Source organism: Sphaeramia orbicularis, chromosome 9 (assembly GCF_902148855.1).
Source record: "Sphaeramia orbicularis chromosome 9, fSphaOr1.1, whole genome shotgun sequence".
Taxonomy (NCBI): Eukaryota; Metazoa; Chordata; class Actinopteri; order Kurtiformes; family Apogonidae; genus Sphaeramia; species Sphaeramia orbicularis.
Window position 1 is genome coordinate 27,494,377 of NC_043965.1, and position 21,514 is coordinate 27,515,890.

The 21,514-nt window shown below is 36.5% G+C and overlaps 1 protein-coding gene across 1 annotated transcript in view; it reads right to left on the reverse strand.

The window, feature by feature from the left end:
- Positions 1-8,818: 8,818 nt before the first annotated feature.
- The window catches only part of ssbp2a (single stranded DNA binding protein 2a), a 72,710-nt gene continuing 60,014 nt past the window's right edge, over positions 8,819-21,514 (reverse strand). Inside the window, exons 6-17 of the mRNA XM_030142774.1 lie at positions 17,222-17,281; positions 17,053-17,119; positions 15,877-15,947; positions 15,721-15,788; positions 15,297-15,345; positions 15,170-15,205; positions 15,023-15,077; positions 14,267-14,337; positions 14,007-14,085; positions 12,822-12,850; positions 12,631-12,729; positions 8,819-10,558 (exon numbers count right to left, since the gene is read on the reverse strand). Coding sequence (XP_029998634.1) covers positions 10,529-10,558; positions 12,631-12,729; positions 12,822-12,850; positions 14,007-14,085; positions 14,267-14,337; positions 15,023-15,077; positions 15,170-15,205; positions 15,297-15,345; positions 15,721-15,788; positions 15,877-15,947; positions 17,053-17,119; positions 17,222-17,281 — 714 coding nt within the window. The 3' untranslated portion in view covers positions 8,819-10,528. The remainder of the gene's footprint in view (positions 10,559-12,630; positions 12,730-12,821; positions 12,851-14,006; positions 14,086-14,266; positions 14,338-15,022; positions 15,078-15,169; positions 15,206-15,296; positions 15,346-15,720; positions 15,789-15,876; positions 15,948-17,052; positions 17,120-17,221; positions 17,282-21,514) is intronic.

Sequence of the window (21,514 nt, forward strand, 5' to 3'; positions counted from 1 at the left end):
CATTATGATGCGCTGTCAGGTTTTACAGTGTTGTATTATATATCTGTAATATATATTTGTTAATATTTTAATGTCAGAATGTTTTAAGTTTAAGGTTAACATTTCAACTAGGATTATAATCAATTAAAAAAGCATGGACTTAACTACAAATTGAAGCAGAGACCCACCCTTTATGCCAGAGGAAGGAACTACAGGGGTTGGACAAAATGATGGAAACACCTTCACCTCAAGATGATAATGCCCCAATCCATACAGCTAGAATTGTTAAAGAATGGCATGAGGAACATTCTAATGAAGTTGAGCATCTCGTATGGCCGGCACAGTCCCCAGACCTCAACATTATTGAGCATTTATGGTCAGTTTTAGAGATTCAAGTAAGACGTCGATTTCCACCGCCATCGTCTCTAAAAGAGTTGGAGGGTATTCTAGCTGAAGAATGGCTTAAAATTCCTTTGGAAACAATTCACAAGTTGTATGAATCAATACCTCGGAGAATTGAGGCTGTAATTGCCGCAAAAGGCGGACCTACACCATATTAAATTATATTTTGTTGATTTTTTAAGGTGTTTCCATTATTTTGTCCAACCCCTGTATTGTGTGGTTGAAAAGGCAATGGACTGAATTTGTGGATTTACTGATTTTCCAGTTTATAATGTGTAGAGAATTACAGAAATATGTAGTTATTGAAGCAGTAAATAGAGCGAATAATAAGGCAGATTATTTATGTCTGATATGCAGGAGTCTCCCATGTTTGTGTAGATCTGCTTCCACAGGGTGAAGCAGTGATGACAGTTTTTCACAGAATAAAGCCATAATCATAACAGGGTGTACTAAGTCTTATATTTCAAAACACTGTCTGGGTTTCTTCATGTCTGGCTCCTATTGTCTGTAACCTAGTTAATCATGCTGCTGCTGCTGCTGCTGCTTATCTTGGCCAGGAGGCTTCTGTCTAGTTGATGAAGTGAATGAAAATAAGATAAATAAAGCAGAACTTCAGTGATGGTTATAAAACTTGACTTATCATCACTTCCTTGTTACCATTTCTAAGCATAATCCTAATGTTTTGTGTTTTTTGGGGGGTTTTTTTTTAATGGCATAATCCTGATTTTGTTGAGTCCATCCAGGTTTATGATGACAGCATTGATGCAGTGGTTTGTCTTTTGGCAGATATATTCGTCTTGTCTTGGGTTAAATCTGTGACTAAGCTCTGCTTTAACTAAATCTGGGGTTTCAAACTGCTTCCACTGTGACCTGAACATCACAGACTGGTTTATACGTTTAGAATCATTTATAGTTTATACTTCCTTCTTTCTCCTTTCCATGATATATTTTCATAAAGTAATCATTTCATTCTTATTACCTAGATTGTCCCCCCCAGATCATCCCATTCCTGTTTTTGTCAATTTCAGTAAAGTAGCTAAACTTTACCAAAGATCCAAACTACAATCCAATGAATTATCTTGATATTTTGTTCATTTGTCCTCATAACATTTTAAGAAATCCCTGAAACTACTTATTTTAAAACACACTTGCCCTATTGTCTGGATCCAGTGAATATTTACTTACATAAAAATTAAGATGACACAATCACAGTTTACAAGAGCAACCTGTGGTGTTCCACAAGGTTCAGTATTGGTACCCATGTTATTCATACTTCTTTTAAATTATATCTGTAAGGTATCTGATTTGTTAAAATTTGTAATGTTTGCAGATGTTTTTTTTTTTTTCCAGTAGAGGACATGACACAATTATTATAAATGGTAGAAAAGAACTAATGGTTTGAAGTGTAGCCGGATGACGGTGGAGTGAGTGAACAGACTCAAAAACAGAATTATAAATTATATTATCTTCCTCTCCGTGTCAAACCAAATTCCTGAACAACCATGCTGATTGGTCCGTCACCAGGTCAGTGCTGGGACATCCTTTGCAAATGACATTTACAAAGACAGATGATCTTAAAGAATGAGCCTAATGGACTCGGTTTTGACACTAAGCTGACCTTTTGCCTCTCAACATCTGTGTCCCATTATTCTTGCTTATCCAGAGGTGAAGATGAACCCAGAAACGAACAAAGGACTGAATGATAAAATCACTCTATGTGCCATGTAAATAATGTATTACATTATGTGTTAATGTTGATTAACTCAGCACGTTAACTCTTTTATGTATGTAATACTTAAGCCATTTGCCTGACCTGTGGTTTCACATATGTGTGTCCTGATCATGTTCACGGTAAATTATGTGAAAGTAAGAGTATCACTGCTTATAGCATGTCTGAATAATCATGCTATTATTTTACTGATGCTTAAGTGAGGTTACAGGTGATGTATAAAGTTTAAGAGGATCTTATTTGAGGATGCAAAGTTTTCTTACAAGGCTAAGCCACAGTCCTCTCCCCCTCTGTCTTCCCAAGAGGGAAGAGAAACGAGATATTTTTGAATATTCACGAGGAGGCGTTTTCCCGCCGAAAACAGACAAAGAAGGCAACGCCCCAAGGCATCGATAACTCATCTATATGCACGAGGAAGGTGTGGCAAGCTGGTTTTTGGACAAACTATAAAAGTAAATGAAACCAACTTTTCAGCAGAGCTTTTTCCACCCTCGCTGCTCTCACCTACGAGAAGAGCTTTTTCCACCCTTGCTGCTCTCACCTACGCAAAGAGAAGAGCTTTTTCCACCCTCGCTGCTCTCACCTAAGAGCAAAGAGCTTTCTCCAAGGAGTCTTGACCATCTCCTTGGCTCTCAGAGCTGTTCCATCTTCTCCTGGTGAGCTTTCCAGAACCAGCCGCCAGAGCCAGCTGTGAACCTCCTCCAGCCAGCAGAACTTCAGAACTCCAGACCTTCAGGCCTCCAGCGCAAGCACGTCGCTTCACAGCCTGTTCCTGCTTCGAACTACGTCAGAAGACTTCATCCATCCGCCGTCAAGGCCGTGCCAGTTGCTGCATCCGCACCGCAACAACTTGTAAGAAAACTTGCTCCTGATTTATCTGAGTTGGTGTTATTCCAATTTAAGTAGGTTTACCTCAACGTAACCTCACTAACATTATAATATCTTGAATATAGCTGTCTGCCAGCTAATATGTCTCTACATATTTTCCTGTCCATAATCTCCTGCTCCTTTGGTTGTATTTGTCTCTTGTCTTTATGTTATTTGTGTGTCTTAGTTTAGTTAATAAAGTATTTATATGTATATAAATCCATTGCCTCAGTTGTGCTTTGTGTACTGTTATTCACACATGGGTTCATCTGTGCAGTCAACGAACTATCAACCTATGCAAGATTTCCAAATTATTGTTTTGAGTTGATTTAAGTTTAAGTTTGGTTATAAATCTATAATTAAATTAATCAATGAATCAACACTCAATTAATAAATAATTTGGTATCCTATTCTTGCTACAGAAGTAAATAAATATAATATCACTTAGCGAAAATAAAACAAAATGTACAGTCATGTCAAATGGATTTTTAAAATGACTGTTTCAATAAATTCACTGTAGAGCAGGGGGGTCAAACTCATTTTAGTTCAGGGGCCACATTCAGCCCAATTTGAGCTCAAGTGGGCCGGACCAGTAAAATAATAACAGTGAAAAAATTAAAATGATATTATGATAATGTTTACATCTACAAAGTTTCCTTAAAAATCTGAATAACATGAACAATTTGAACTGTCTTAAGAAAAACAAGTGCAATTTTAACAATATTATGCCTCGGTTTATCAGTTTATCATTTACACATGTGCGTTACAATCGCACAAAACATTTAGTAACAGGCAGAAGATTGGTGAAATTGCATTTACTTCTCTTAAGACATTTCTGTTTGTTCATACATGTTCAGGTTATTCACATTTTTTGTAAACGTATAATTTGGTAATGTAAACATTTTCATGTAATTTAATTTTTTTAAAAAACAAAAAACAAAGAGAAAATTTGGGGTTGTCATTATTTATAGGTCATTATGATAATATTTTACTGGTCTGACCCACTTGAAATCTAATTGGACTGTATGTAAAACCTGAAATAAAATGATTTTGACACCACTGATTAATATTTTCAGTATAATTTTTGCATTTCACAAATTCATTCCGCGGGCCGGATTGGACCCTTTGGCGGGCCGGATTTGGTCCCTGGGCCGAATGTTTGACACCTGTGCTGTAGAGGATGAGTCTTCCGCCTGTGGTGTTTCCATCAGCTACAGGCGTCATGTTTTCCATCCAGAGTTGGCAGTCACCACAGGTCTTCACATGCTGCTCCACAAGCACTTTATGGAGTTTATAGAGTCAACTTTTCAATGTAGAAGTCTACATTATTGTTAGGCAATTGCAGTAATCGTAAATACACAGGGATGCATAGAAAAATTAAGAAAATATAATGATGCAGACGGCCCTGGTGGAGTTTCCCACTGAAGTGTTTGTAAAGTTTTTAAAATATGACTCCAACACAATTTGTGACATGTATATGCTTTTAGTTAGCTTCTCCAAAACACTCACAACGTCTTTTCTTGCTCTCTGTTTTTCCTCTGCATCCTTTTTCTTCTGCAGGCTAAACCAAAACATAACAACTCAAGAGCGCCCCCTTTGTGAAAAAGCTATAACATAACACAAACATTACAGTGTTATTCTCATCATTGACCTAAGTTATTTGTAATACTTATGTTTCCAAGTATTTTTAAAAAATAAAGTTATGGCAGTATGGTTATGCCAGTGCCCTTCTGTGTAAGGTTTGCATGTTCTCCCTGTGTGTGTGTGGGTTCAATAAATTGCAATGCAGTGTTATGCACGAGACTTTCAGGCTGCTGTAATACTACTCTGTACCACTAGAGTGAGTAGTGAGCCACTGAAGCCTTGAGCCCTCAGAGCCTCAGTCTGAGTCCAAACACAGACTGAGTCTGTCACATGGTAAACAGGAGGAGGCCAGTTCTCACCTCTAAAGTAGGGGTCACCAACCCTGGTCTGTGAGATCTACTATCCTGCATGTTTTAGGTCAGGGGTATTCAGATCCGGTCCTCGTGGGCATGTTTAGATCAGGGGTGTCAAACTCATTTCAGGTGCCATATTCAGCCCAATTTGATCTCCAGCAGGCTGGACCAATAAAATAATAGCAGAATAGCTTATAAATAATAACAACTCCAAATTTTTTAGTGCAAAAAATATCATTAGATGATGAAACTATTTCCATCCAAAACAAAAAAGATGTGAATAACTGGAAAAAACTGAAATTTCTGAAGAAAAACAAGTACAATTTTATCAATATTATGACTCAACTTATGATTTCTACATGTGCATTACAGATCAGATCTACCAAGGTACAAAACAGGCAGAATATTGTTAAAACTGTACTTATTTTTCTTTAGACATTCCAGGTTGTTCATATTTGTTCAGGTTATTGACATTTTATTGTTAAAGGATATCATAATTCAATGTTCTTTGCAGTAAATCAAAGAGAAAAAACTGATGTTGCCGTTATTTATAGACATAGCGTGATATTATTTTTTTCACATTAAACCAAGAAGAAAATTTGGTTGATTTCTAGGTTATTATGCTGTTATTTTTGAGTTTAATGCCCTTGCCTGTTAATATCTTCAGGGTAATTTTTGCATTGTGCACTTTGTAAATTCATCTCGCGGGCCAGATTGGAACCTTTGGCGGGCCGGTTTTGGCCCCCGGGCCACATGTTTGACACCTGTATTTTAGATGTTTCCCTCTTCCAGTACACCTGGTTCAATTAATGATCAGTTCATAATCAAGCTCTGCAGAAGCCTGATAACCATGTAATGGCCTCCAGGTGTGCTGGAAGAGGGAAACATGCAAAACATGTAGGATACCGGCCCTCAAGGACTGGATTTGAATACCCCAGTTTTAGATGTTTCCTTCTTCCAGTTCACCTGATGGTCGTTATCAGGCTTCTGCAGAGCTTGATGACGATAGGCTTATCATTTGAATCAGGTGTGTTGGAAGAGGGATACATCGAAAACATACAGGATAGTAGATCTCGAGGACCAGGGTTGGGAACGCCTGCTCTAAAGCATGGATGTGAAAATCATTTTCACTTCAGAGTCAACTTACAGACCCATTTAATTTGCTATAAAGTGTTCCAGGTTCTAAAAAATGGCCCCTATTAGTCACGTGGAAAGGCTGTACTATGTGCTTCAAAAATTGCTACTTTTGACAATGTACCGAATTTGGAGAAAGAATAGGTCAAATTCTCATGAGTTTAGAAAAGTATTTACAATTATTAAAAAAACAGCAACAACAAAAAGAAAAGATATGACTAGCTGGGTGTGAATTAGAGTAACAGGGCTGTAGGTGCCATTGACTGAAAATCAATGGTAACGTTAAGCTTTTTCCCAAGAACAGATGCTAGCTATGTAATATTACGGTTAACATGAAGGACAGACTTAGTCATATTGATAAAGAAAACTTTAAATTACTTTGTTATTTTCTGATAATATGACTAACAGGGGCTAGAAAAAAATATGGAAAATAGAAGATTGTACTTATCTTTGGTCTACCCACGGTGTTCTGTGTTCTGTGACTCACTGTTTTTCCTCTTCCTCTGCTTTGCTAAACACATTCAGTAACAGGGTTGTGGGCATGTTGGGCTTCACAACTTCAGTGCATCATATTATTAAAACATGTTGATGATTAAACTAATTTTTTAAACAACTACAAGAGACACATATCAACAAGATTATACAAAGAAACTATTCAAATGTATTTTTTATTTCATATTTGACATGCAGGTTTGTTGTCAAAGCGGTAGGACAATGGAAAAATGCAATTTTAGGGGGTGTTTGAGATCTGTATTTCAATATGAATAATATTTTGGAACACTTTCTTACAAGTGTATATATATTTTATCACAGGATAAGTATAATTTACTGTTGCAGTTCAGCCTTTTTCATTCTCATATTATCTAATTTAGTTGCTCTAATTCTGTGTTCTGCGGAGGCTGAGTCTTCAGTAATTATCTGGGGCATGTCTATAAAGCCTGGAGGCCTTCTCTTTGCTCATTTGGACTGTGTTGGAAACACAGCACAGACCTTTTTTTTATCCTTTGTTGTTTCCGTTAGTTTTTCACCTTGCCAGATATGGAGGTCAGCTTTAGTTTTCGTCACACATATAGTTCCACTCATACAACACCTCACATTCACACTGATAATACAGATGGATTACTCACACCTTTGACTGATCTGTAGCATTATTACGGATTTTGGTCATTTAAAATAAAGTTTGGTTAATCATTCTTGGTGTATTTGGCCTTTGTTTGTTATGGTCATGACAAAGTGGGACAGTTAATGAGAGCATCATTTGCTTATTGGTAACTTCCTGAACAGACCTGATGTGTTTGAGTGCAGTGTATTGTTTGAATGGTGTTGTGTAGAATGTAACCCACAAAGACCCAGCACTACGATTGTGGAAGTTCCCAAATGAATTTTTCTCTATTTTTAACCTTTTGTAAGGGATTTCTCACATTTACTCTAATATTATGCTCTGTATTTTGCATTTTCAGTGTAAATCATGTATTTGCTTACATTTAATTCACTGATCACATAGATGTTCATAAAAGCTCAGACTGAATTATATCAGAAACAGAGAAAACTGAAGAAAAAAGTGACTTTTTCAGTAAAATCTATCATTAACTGAACATAAACCCAGTGTCTCCATCCACTGTCATTGATCCAACTTCATGGGTTTTACTGGTGAATCAATGTTGTAGAAGATGATGGTATTTCCACGGTAACTACGAAGCCTCTGAACATCCAAATGGGTCATATCTGATGACCATGAAAAGATGACAAACTGTATTATATACCAATTATTTACATGGATTGATAGAATCAGTGGATCAACAGGTATTTAACAGTTTAGATCAGTAGATGGTTTTTGTCGATGGTGGATGTTTGGGTTTTTATGGGTTAAGAATACATTAAAAAACAAAAACAAAAACAAAAAAACTCCGCTGGGAGTTGGTTTGGTTAGGTTTTTTTTTTTTGTTTTTTTTTTGCGAAAAAACAAAAGGACTTTTTCTAGTGAAAAAGTACTGGACTTCATTCTTCCTCCTGATTTGGCTTTAGCGGAGGGTAAACTGGAGGGTTATTACAGGTTACTGAACACAACATGAACATTTCTAGTGCTGATAAGACACTGAAGGATACAATGAAAGCTGTGGTAATAGCTAATGAGGAAGGAAAGGGATGTAGTGAAGATCTGAATTTGAGTTTTGAGCAACAAAGGGAAGTAATGTTGTTACTATGGGGAAAAAGAGAAAATTAAATTACAGGTAATTTTTGCTGTGCTTGGTCCTCTTTTCTAATGGTCTTGAGCCAGGCTACACAACTGACATTTACACAAGTGCATGTGCAAATATATCGTGTATGGATTATTTGAAATTGTGTGGGAGGGACTGGGACAGAAATTATCCCCCATAATAATATTATGTCCCTTATGCAATCTTTATTTAATATATTTCCACAATATTAGATTTATCCCTCTGTCTTTTCTTTGGCAGAATGAGTTATTTTAGTGTCACTTTTTTCCATGTTTTTATACTTGAGGACAAAAAGTCAGTGAGGGACATGGCCATTAAAAAAAGAAAGATGAGGTGTAAATTTCATAATCTACAGGTCACAGTCTCAGCGAAGAATAAAAGTGAATCACAATTTAGTGCTGTTATACTTTTCAGTCTAGACTTATCCAGCTGTCATGGATCAAACTGGCAACAAACCAACTTTCTAAATGACGCACAGCAGGTGTCAGTCATAAGAATGCCGAAATCCACCGAAAAATATGCATAGAAATAAAAAGAGCGGACGCTTTTACTAAGGGAAGAGAAGCTTTATACCAGCATATTCAAAACCCATGAAATACTTCTCTGTGTATTTACAAAAACATAATACAAGAATAAAAAAGAGCAAATGAACACATCACAAATGGAGTCCCACATACTGCCACAAAACAGAAAACATGATCCAATTTACAAATGTGTCTTCTTGTACTCCCACTTATGGCTTCAAACTAAAACAAAACCAAAATATCTGCTTTTATTATTTGTGATGACGCATCATCAGTCCATCTCTCCTTTTTCATAGAATTCTCTCCAGGTTTTTCTTTAAATAATAATATCAAATACACATACAAGACAAAGGAGCTACATTTGTGAGCTGTACATTTTGCAGTAAGGGAGGAGATATCAACCTTTTGTACATGATGATAGAACATCTTGGGCAGTGAAAAAGTTGAAAACATTGATTAAAAACAAACTTCGATCTTTAACTTAGTTTTTTTCTGTACCGAATTTCCATATCGCACTGAGATCACAGTTTATTCGGGTGACATTTGTAACTTCTGTCTTATAGTTTAGGAATCTTTTGGTCTATTTATCTTCGGAGAATGTGAACGGTAGAAAAAAAAAAAAAAAAAAAAATCTGGCAAATTATTTGGACCCAGGTTAAAAATGCAAATCAGCTTTAGAGTCCCTCTTATTACATAATACAGTCAAGTAAGAAAACTCCATTACCTTTGGCTCTCCTCAACTTGTACAATCAACTGAACCTTCACAAAATAGTCTGAAGTTAATATAGGATCACAGCAAAAGTTATTGGTTGATACAGACAGATGCATCATTTATCGTGTCTTCGTAACAGAGGGTTTTAACCTTTGTACAAAACCAGTTTCTTACCACTTTCTCTAGATGTGTAACTTAGGGTATATTCTAATCAAGTTGGATTTAAGCCTTGAACAAAACAGTTTTGTCTTGAACTGTTCCATAAGACTTAGAAAATCTAGATACAAAATCAACCAGGTGGTGCTGAGGAAGCTGTGTAAAATATTCAGGAAGTCTAAACACAGAGCTGACCTAAATCTGTGCCTTACAGGGTATTGCAAAAGTGATAAAAATGTGATTCTCTGAACCATAAGTTAAAATATAAGACATGTCAGTGGTTGTCCTAAAAGTTCAACACTATGACAGATGTTTAAGCTGCCCAAACTTTAATAATAAACCTCAGATCTCTTCTTTAATATGGATGAAGTGATGCTCCGTACAGTATGATGTCCAGTCAGTCTTAATATAACAAACAATGAATCAAAAAGTGTCCATATTTATTTGATAATTTAACATTTAGTAGAGTAAGGATACTGGCCTTGTCTGTGTGGGGATAAACTCCATAATATGATGAAAAATGCCTGTGACTGATTGTGTCTACAGTCACATACACGCAAATATACAAAGAGCTCCCCTCCGGTTGGTTAAATTTAGTTCCTTTGTACAGTCTCAGTTGCAGAGGAAGAACTGATGAACGTAGCCGTCACTACTTAAGACAGAAGAAATAACCGGCGAAGAGACATGGACAGAAACCATGGAGAGTTGAGGGTTAGAAGAAAGACGAAGCCTGGGGCGACTGTGCCAGCTGGACAGGCGGCGGCAGACCAAAAGTCACTGGCCTAGATGAAATCACATCATGTCTCTTTACGTTTTCACCGATCCACACCAGCGTAACTGGGAGAACGACCGAACTGCTCCCACTGCCTTCACACACTCATCGTCATGTTTGGAGAATACTGTGGAAATAAAACAAGAAACAGTCAGAAACCAGAGAGAAATGACTGTGTGTTTAATAATCTGTACTGATGAGTAAATGGCTGCATGTAACACTGTCATTCATTCATTCATTCATTTTCTGAACCCGCTTTATCCTCACTAGGGTCACAGGGGTCACTTGGAGCCTATCCCAGCTACATAAGGGCGAAGGCAGGGTACACCCTGTACGAGTCTCCAGTTCATTGCAGGTCTGACATACAGAGACAAACAATCACTCTCACATTCACACCTATGGGTGATTTAGATTAACCAGTTAACCTATCGGTGCATGTCTTTGGATGGTGGGAGGAAGCCGGAGAACCTGGAGAGAACCCACACAGACACGGGGAGAACGTGCAAACTCCACACAGAAAGGTCCCATCGACTCGACTGGTGTTGGAATTGAACCCAGGACCTTCTTGCTGTGTGCACCACCGTGTTGCCCTAACACTGTCATGTCATTACAAAACAAAACCAATGCCCTCATTATAATTATAACCCATTGCAGTTGTAAAATGTTGATGATTTAATGGGGATAAAAAAAAAAAAAAAACTTAGTACACTGTTTTACTTTAATTAAGATTAATATTAAGATTCTTTATTTGTCAGTATACAGACACACGTAGACATGCACCACTCACCGAAATTAACCTTCTGCTTTTAACTCATCACTAGAATATGCAGGAACACACCTCACACACTGCAGACTAGGAGCAGTGGGCTTGCCATATTAAACACCCGGAGAGCAAATGGGGGGTTAAGTGCCTTGCTCAAGGGTACATCAGCCAACAACATTTTCTGCCAGTCTGGGGAATCGAACCAACGACCCTTTGGTCACAAGCGAACTCTCCAGCCAGCTCTCTTAATGCAGTCAGAGTTGTTTGTAATCTACATTGGCTTTAAAATCAAACTTAAAAAACAAGTGGTGCCAGGCACAACAAACCCCGCCCCTCGCACGTATTGTGGCTTTTTTTGGCATCGATCCAGCTGATGTCAGCATGTCTATGCATGTGCTGATGTCAGCATATCAACTGCCTCTATATGTGTGCCAAGTTTGAAGTAAATTGAAACAAAATTGATGTTTTTATAGACATTTGAAATCTCGCCCAGTATAAGTAAATGGGAGAAAAAAAAGAATTTAAAAAAATTCATCAAAAATTTTAACTTTGACCTTCTTTACCCAAAATGTAATCAGATCTATTTTGGGTCACTGGCAATCTATAAACCCAATTTAGTATGAATTTAACCAATAGTTTTGCTGCTAAAGTGTTAACAAACAAACAAAGAAACAAAGAATCAGACCGAACCAAAAACAATACCCCTTACCTCTCCTTCGGGGGGTGGGGGAATAATATATGTATTTTTATAATAAATGCCAAAATTTCCCAGTATAAAACATTTGTAATAAAACAGTCTAATCTGTAGGTCAAGAACTCCAGCAGCACTTTTCATGTAGAAGAAATTCATGTCATTCTAGATACAGACCAACACATCAGTATGTGGATGTACAGGACTGGTTATGTCCATGTATTTTTTTCATGTTTTATATTTATTTAAATACAGGTGGTTGTTCAGTTCCTAATGACCTTGATGAAGACCAGAAACATGTCTGGTTTATATCTAGAATAAAATAAAGTTCTTCTATTTGAAAACTGCTGCTGGAGATCTTGATCTACATACAGTATACAGTTCCATGCACCATGGAATGGAAGTACTGTAGGTGAAGTTGTGCCACAGCCTTTAATATAATCAAATGCTATCTATCTATCTATCTATCTATCTATCTATCTATCTATCTATCTATCTATCTATCTATCTATCTATCTATCTATCTATCTATCTATCTATCTATCTATCTATCTATCTATCTATCTATCTATCTATGCAGTTTGATAAATTATCTAAAATCCTTAAATTACAACAAGTTAACTACTTATTTTCTTGCTTAGATGTAGACATTGTCAACGCTCTTTATCAAAGAAACTTGGTGTTTTCTTACAGTGTGTGGACATTTTACAGTTTTCTTTTGTCTCCTACTTAATGCTTGACTTACACTTTCATTCTGAAAAGGGTTAAGGAAGTTTCCTCCCATCTCTCCATCCTCTCTGGGGGTTCCCGGCTGGTTACTCATACTTAGGTTACCAGGAGAGTTCTGCAAGAAAACCAAAACAGACATGACATCGGTTAAAAGGTGAAGGAAAGCTGCATGGTAAGTGTTGTATGTTTAGTAGCATAAATAGTTACCTTAGGCAGACTGTCCATATCACCAGACCCTGAAAGAAGAAAACAGGCAGAAATAAGTATTAGAAATGTTCAAATGACGTTTACTCTATAAACCTCAGGGTCAAATCAAAGTCAAAGTCAATCAAAGTCATGTGAAATGCAGAGGAGAAGCCTTATAAAAGATATAACAACCATAACAAGGTTTCAATAATGAAAATGTTGTTAAACAGGCTGTATGTAGTATTTGTACTTTCAAATATTTAAAAAACTGACCTAAAATTATCATTAGTGTTCAGAGTAAACAGCTACGGAGTTGTGCCAAAAGATGCTAATGTACTGGATTATGAACATATGAACTTAATGTATTTATACTGACGGTGTAGTGGATTTATGTGACCACTAGAGGGAGTCATGAGTCACTCAGCCGGTCACCCAGCGCAAGCCGGCTGCCGGTCCGCTGCTCTGTGTGTGAAAGGGAATGTATGTTGTTGTAGCTCTTACCTTATTCTTAGCTACTTATACTCTTCATTTATTTATTGATTGTTAATGTGGTATGACTATTTTTGTGGAGTGGTGACCATATTTTGTATTTTGAATTTCCTTTTTCCTTGAGGATTAATAAAGTCTATCTATCTATCTATCTATCTATCTATCTATCTATCTATCTATCTATCTATCTATCTATCTATCTATCTATCTATCTATCTATCTATCTATCTATCTATCTATCTATCTATCTATCTATCTATCTATCTATCTTTTATTGTTGGGTTTAAAAAGCTGCCAAAGTGCCAGGTACTAAAATAAACCCAGTTTCATGGTAAGATCCAAATACATAGCGTTGATTCAGTAGTGGTTTTGGTAGATCTACTGTAAGTGTGTTGTGGCATATGATTTCCCCCTGCTGTTGAAAAATTTGGAATATCAATACTACATTTCACCCCTTTACAAACACAAATCATGTAAAAGATGTAAAAAGATTAAAACAATGTAAAAGATATACATTTTTTTTTTTAGAAAAGGGACTTTCATACTCTCTCTTATAACAGCAGAAGTGCCAGTAAGGAGATCCACATTTACACCATTTCATGATAACACACCAAATTTCTATTCTGAGTTTCGAGATGAAAAAGTTTGGGAAGAGCTGATGTAAAAATTCAACACTATTTCTGTCATCAAAGCTGATAGAAGTTACAGACACTGCACCTAATGATCCGTTCAAGTGATGAGACTCCATTCCCGCCATGCCACCCAATGGACCATCACCACCTGCACCCATCGGGAACTACAGAAAACACACACAATTCAACAGTGTACATTACATCAAACAATATCTACAGCAACAGACTATCAGGGTAAAATTACATTAAAGAGCTAATAAACTCCACATACTCTACAGTGCACTTAAACACACCAATACACAGCAATATATAATGACAACAACAAAGAAAAAGAAAATGTCTCACGCTCGGTCGGTTTCCGCCTGGAGGAACTGTGTTTATCATAGTGTACATGTTGTCGCCAGAGTTGGTTGAATCTGACAAAAAAACAAAAAAACAAAACAAAAAAAAAAAAACAGGATGTTAACAAGTAGTGCCAGGCACAACAAACCCCGCCCCTCGCATATATTGTATCTTATTTTGGCATCGATCCAGCTGATGTCATCATGTCTATGCCTGTGCTGATATCAGCATCTCAATTGTCTCTATATATGTGCCAAGTTTGAAGTAAATTGAAACAAAATTGATGTTTTTATAGACATGTGAAATCTCGCCCAGTGTAAGTAAATGGAGAAAAAAAGACATTTTAAAAATTCATAAAAAAGGTAAACTTTGACCTACTTTTCCCAAATTGTAAGGAAATCTATTCTGGGTCACTGACAATCTAGAAACCCAATTTAGTATGAATTCAACCAATAGTTTTGCTGCTACAGACATTTGAAATTTCGCCCATTATAAGTAAATAGAAAAAAAAAAAGATTTTAAAAATTCCTAAAAAATTTTAACTTTGACCTACTTTTTCCAAAATGTAATCAGATCTATTCTGGGTCACTGGCAATCTATAAACCCAATTTGGTATGAATTCAACCATTAGTTTTGCTGCTAGTGTTAACAAACAAAGAAACAACCTGAACCAAAAACACACCTTGCCTCCCCTTCGGGGGGCGGAGTAATGAAAGAGCATTAACTCATCTGTTCTCAAACATGTGCAGTGAGTTTTACCTGCTGGACTAGGCATTATTGGTGTCCCAGGTGGGCCCCCTCCCCCTGGCGGTCCCTGAAATCACAGTTTATCAGATGTAAGACTAGTTTACACACTAACAATTACTGGACACATGAAGATAGTGAATGTCAACATGCAGCACATACCACATAACTGCCGGGAGATGCTGAAGAGTAAGGGGTCTAAAAAAAGTTTTAAAAATTAAAAATAAGGTAATTATGGAAGACATATATGAAATGTTAAACTTTCTGGTAATTTTGTGAGGTCACTTACAGAATTAGCGTTTGGAGGATTTGGCCAGGGTCTGCCCCCACCAGGTCCCCTAGAAAACACACACATGCACAGACACACATTTTACTTTTGTACTCAGTTTTTTTCCAATTCATTTGCAGAGTTGGCAACAACAAGCTACGCCGCTGCCAGAGAGAACTGAAGGGAACAACAAGAAAAAAAGAAAAAAAGACTGGCTCCCCACTCTTCATCTAGTCCTCTGACAGACACAAACATACAATAAACATGTAATTAAAAGCTTCATAAAAAGATATAGACGACTGTGTCTGGTGTCGTAACAGATTAACAACATCTGACTTGTAATGTTGTTCTGAGTGGGAGAATGTGAGCAGTTCATTTCCATTTGAAGACTAATCTGCATGTCACTCTGTTGGACTGTGTAGAGTTTTCCATAGATGTCACTCACATGTTCATACCAGGCATCCCAGGACCAACCAGAGCATTCAGCGGTGGTCTCATCCCACCTCCGTAGTTCTGAAAAACACCAAAGTTATGTCACATTTTTGTCATGTCTAATAATAAAAGCCTAAATAATATCTACCTATACCCCATGGAGTCATACCTGAGGCCCTAGAGGTACCATGCCTCTGGGGGGGGTCATCCTCTGCATCGGTCCTCCCATATTCGGATGTCCTGAAACAAACGAAAACAGTTAAAAATCAATGTTTGCTTTAGAAATAATATATTTGTTACAACAGCTGTGTGTTTTTTTCCTATGTATTTTACTTCTGATTTTATTGTAAAGCACTTAACAATAAAAGTCTTTCTGCAAAAAGTGCTATATAAATAAACTTTATTATTATTATTATTATTATTATTATTATTATTATTATTGTTGTTGTTGTTATTGTTGTTATTATTTCAGAATATTATCAAACTATAAATAAACCATAAATTATGAGTGATGTTTTCCTGTTATATTTTTAATTTTTTGTCACTGATTATTTTAACTGTGAGCAATGGTAACAAATTAACCTGAGGATGACCTGGTTTCCAGTGTTTAAGGGAATGAGGAAAATTCCAGACCCCGTTTCATGAATCTGCTCCAAAACTCAAGGATTTCATCCCCTTCCACCAAGTTTCATGAATATTGGCGCAGCACTTTCATGTTGAGCATCATCCAGCTGGCAGCAAAGTGACAAACATGAGCGATCGCATAACCTCTGTCTTAAAGAAGCAAGAATCCAATGGAAACACTGAAGGGTTTATGTTCATGCAGTTAATATTAAATTCAGAAACTGCCAGCAGCGAGTTACAAAAAAAACCCCAACAGGATTCACCACTGGGGCTGCACTAGTCCATTTACAGGTTTGTTTTGTTCAGCAAATCTAGTCTCTTTTTGCTGGTGTCATTCATTAAAACACTTTTTCATTTAATGTGCTGCCTTTAACCTCCTGAGAGCCAGAAAAGTAAAAGTTTTACTTTTATAACAATCTCATACATTCACATTTTTTTTTTTTTTATTATTTTATTTTTTTTATGGAATGCCCTTTGCAATGGAAAGTGTTTTTTTTGTTGTTGTTGTTGTTTTTTTAAGTAAAGCTGTGAAACTCTTGTCCCCTCATATGTATTGCTGGGTCTTAAGAGGATATTGCTTTGTTTGGACACATGGTTTTCACATGGATCAGTCTCTGGGATAATGAGACGTCCATCATGTAACATAATTCAAATCATATTAAGATCACGTCTAAGTTCTGTAAAAGCATATAAAATGACTATAATGTGGTGGTATGGGTACCTTGCTGCCGTGTGGGGTCCATTCCACTGGGTAACATGGGCTGACTCCCTGGGACACCCCCCAGTCCCTGCAGAGAGGACAGGGTCCAGCAGCGGCTTTATTATCACTGTCACATACAGATGATTTCTACTGAACAACATTCTGCTGCAGGCGTCAGGGTGGCTCCTACCTGACTGGGTAATCTGAGGGGTGGTCTGGGTCCTCCGGGGTATCGGGGTGACATAAATGGCTGAAAAAAGAAAAACCCATTAGAACTAGTGGTGTCAGGCACAACAAACCCCACCCCTCACACATATTGAAGCTTATTTTAGGATCGGTCCAGCTGATGTCATCATGTCTATGTATGTGCTGATGCCTCTATATATGTGTCAAGTTTGAAGTAAATTGAAACAAAATTGATGTTTTTATAGACATTTGAAATGTTGCTCATTATAAGTAAAGGGGAGAAAAAAAAAAGATTCAAAAAATTCATTAAAAATTTCAACTTTGACCTACTTCTCCCAAAATATAAGGAAATCTATTCTGGGTCACTGGCAATCTATAAATCCAATTTGGTATGAATTCAACCAATAGTTTTGCTGCTACAGACATTTGAAATTTCATCCATTATAAGTCAATAGGGAAAAAAAAGATTAAAAAAAAAAAAAAATCATAAAAATGTGAAACTTTGACCTACTGTTCCCAAAATGTAATCAGATATATTCTGGGTCACTGGTAATCTATAAACCCAATTTGGTATGAATTCAACCAATAGTTTAAAAATCTCTGAGTAACATGGTGTCTAAATCTGTCACATTCATAAGAAGCGCTTAGTGTTATGTCATGGTGGCAAAGTGCAAAAATTACAAAAGATATTAATAGTCAAGGGTGTTAAACTCATTTTAGTTCCAAACTCCAAAATTTTAAGAGTATTCTATGCCTATTAGTAAATGTTTTGTGCCTTTGTGGATCCACTGTCATCTGTAATACGCATGTATAAATGACAGAGGCGTAATATTGTTAAAATTGAAAAAATTTCAGGTTGTTCAGGTTATTCACATTATGTGTGAAAGGATGGTTTATAAATGTGAATATTTTCATAATTTATTTTATGTGTTTGTAAGAAGACAAAAAGAAAAAATTTCTAGTTGACATTATTTATAGGTTTGTATGCTACTATTTTACTGATCCAGCCCACTTCAATATATATTCATTCATCTGCATTGGAGAAAAAACAGCAATAAGAACCAAAAAATATATATAAATACATATCTGAGTGCTAGGTAGTGTTAGGGTTTGTGTATAGATCACACACTGCTTTTACTGGCTTTTTTTTTTTTTGTAATAAATGGAGGCTGGACAATTGACAGCTTCTGTAAACAAAATAAAGAACTTTGTTCCACCCTAGTCTAAATAGGTCATAGTGTGGATGAATAAACAATGGTTTTGTAGATCATATTTGATGTCTTTCACCCTTCCATTTTTAGATTCTATAAACCAAAGCTTTCCTCAAGGTACCCAAAAAATCTACAACTAAACTATTCAACTTACATCTTATATGAAACCTTATCAGAAAACTAAGGGAATGAATTTAATTAGAATATAGTTTTAAATCAGAGAGGAAGACGGATAAAGGGTAATGATTAAGTTATGGAGAAGGTGCGGGAAGAAATGAGCTCTGAAATTCCTCCCTTTGCTTTCTGAATGTGTAGATGAAAACATAATGTGATTTACAGTTGTTTTTGTGTTTCTCAGAATGTGGAAGGTTATATTTTTTCTGTTCTATTTTCACTTATTTGTAATTTTTTTTCTTCCTTCTTTTAATACTAGAAATACATTTAAATTCATTTCAACTCAAGTTTTAACTACCTCTGCAAACCAAAAAAAAGCAGAAATACTAAATAAAATTAAAAATTACAGAAAATTATTAACCTAAAGTCACTCTGATCCCAACTTTAGACGACAGTATAGGAGGAGCAGGCACCGAAAAAGTCTGTGAGACCATGGTTAATGTGTGGTGTTGATTTTTTTCCACCTCTACAAAACAGGAAACCAACAAGAACTACTGTGTTTGTGTAGTGTTGGGATCGGGGCTGGTTTTCCTTTAACAACAGTTCCATGACAGCAGAGCAGAGGGGATGCTGACCGCATTCTCACTGGAATGAATTAATGGAAAAAGAAAATGTCGAGTGAGGTTTGTTAATAATGGTGTCAGTGTGTGTGTGTGTGTGTGTGTGTGTGTGTGTGTGTGTGTTAAAAGAGCTGAGTGTGACAGCATGTGTAAAAAGCTCTTTTGCAGCTGTCCGTCTTCACCACAGACAGTAGCAATGCTGTTGCTATGTCTGCTGAACTCATGCCATTATAGAGAAGAAAAGCCAATATGCAGCCTGACACATGCAGTACTAAAACAGGCCACTAGAGTGCAATGGTCCACTTATTTTAATTGAGTCGTCCCTTTAATAACATGCCTATCTTCTCATCTCTGGGCTGCATCACAGGAGAGCGGTGTTTGTGTCAGTTTAAGCAAAAGAAATATAATTTAAAATAGACAAACAGACGTAGTTTTGCAGAGATCCATAAATATTCAGCACTGACTTTTTTTTTTTTTTAATCAGAGAACCATATTTTTATATATTCACACAGTTTTTTTTATATGCATATTTATTCTATCTTGTATATATTATCCTCTATATATAGTGCCTGTTTGTATTTTTTGCTGCTGCCTGCTGAGCCACCTGCATCGAATTTTCATTTTTGATGTAAAATCTGGAATGACAAATAGAGTGTAAAATCAGCATGCAAATGATTTAAGGTGAAGAATCAAGAGCTAAACCTGTCTCTATAACCTGCATTTACTCTACTAATAAGCAATCACAAAGCTGAGATGTTCAGCTATTCACTGTAGTAAACATTCACAGAGTTATTAAAGAGGGCTTTAACACTTGCAGTCTGGTAATTTGGTTGCATTTCTTTAGTTGAAAAGGTTCTGACAAGACCCTCAAAGAACAGTTGATCTTCAGATGGAGATGGAAAAGCCTATTCAGACTCAAGTTTGAGTTTTCTGAAAGCAGAGCTGAGAAATGCCTATGAAGGCTATTGATCTGTGTGTCAGATGCCGGAGTCTGAGTTTGACTGATAATGACGGTTAATCGATGGACAACTGGCAGAGAACTTCTGATGGAGAACACAGATCTTCGGGAGTAAAACTGCATGTGTGTGTTTTTGTCCGCTGGAGATTTATTTCTGCTGTCAGATGTGTTCTTCTGCATTTTAAAGAAACACACAGCAGTGCATTTACACACAGATTCAGAGCAGATGATGTACATACATGTGATAAATACAACCAGAAAACGTGAGTCTAGTCAGAGTAACATCAATTTTTAGACAATAATGACAGTATGGGATGAAATAATATAATATTGTCAATAATTTATAAAGTATTTTGTGATTTTATCAAGTGGCCTGAAGGTCCAAATATGATTTTTTTTCTGTATTTCTGAGTCTCTCTGTATGTGAATGTGTACTACAATATATGTCCATACCCATTTTGTGCTACTTTTTACTTCTACTGCCCTAAATTATTTTTACTCCACCCAATTTCCTGACTTCAATTTTCAGATGACAGTGTTTCACTCTCTTTATGTCCACTGAAAACCATGAAAATGTCTTCATTTGTTTGTGATGAACTTAGAGAAAGTGCTTTTGTAGGCTCTATGAAAATACTAAATTACACCTTCCTGTTTTGTCATAAAGCTTTCTGAGTTCCTTAAACCTGACTTTCTATAGATACATGGTTCTCACAGGACAGTGATGCCACAGACAGACATTACATGGACAAAAATATTGGGACACATCACAGGACTTCATGATCATGATAAAAAGGTTCATGTTACTTATCAATTATTATCACCATAAATGTCAAAATGATATTTCTAATGAATAAAAAAAAATAAAGTAAATGTTGTGTGCAAAATATAAACTGAAAAGTGCCCTCTTTTATTGATAAGAAAAATAAATAAATTGGTCATTAATTAATAAATGAACCTTTCATCAACAAAAAATAATTATTTAGCTACTCAAATAAATTCATTTTGAACTAGAAGCACTCGGAGAGCGCAGACCTCCGCCAAGGCTGATCAGTGGCCCCCCCCGTGGGCCCCCCCACCCCCGATCACCACCAAAATGTAATAATTTCTTCCTCATCCTATTTCCAACAAACCCTGAAAATTTCATCCAAATCTGTCCATAACTTTTTGAGTTATGTTGCACACTAACGATCAGTGGCCCCCCCCCGTGGGCCCCCCCACCCCCGATCACCACCAAAATTTAATAATTTCTTCCTTATCCCATTTCCAACAAACCTTGAAAATTTCATCCAAATCTGTCCATAACTTTTTGAGTTATGTTGCACACTAACAGACAGACAAACAAACAAACAAACAGACAGACAGACAGACAAACAAACAAACCCTGGCAAAAACAT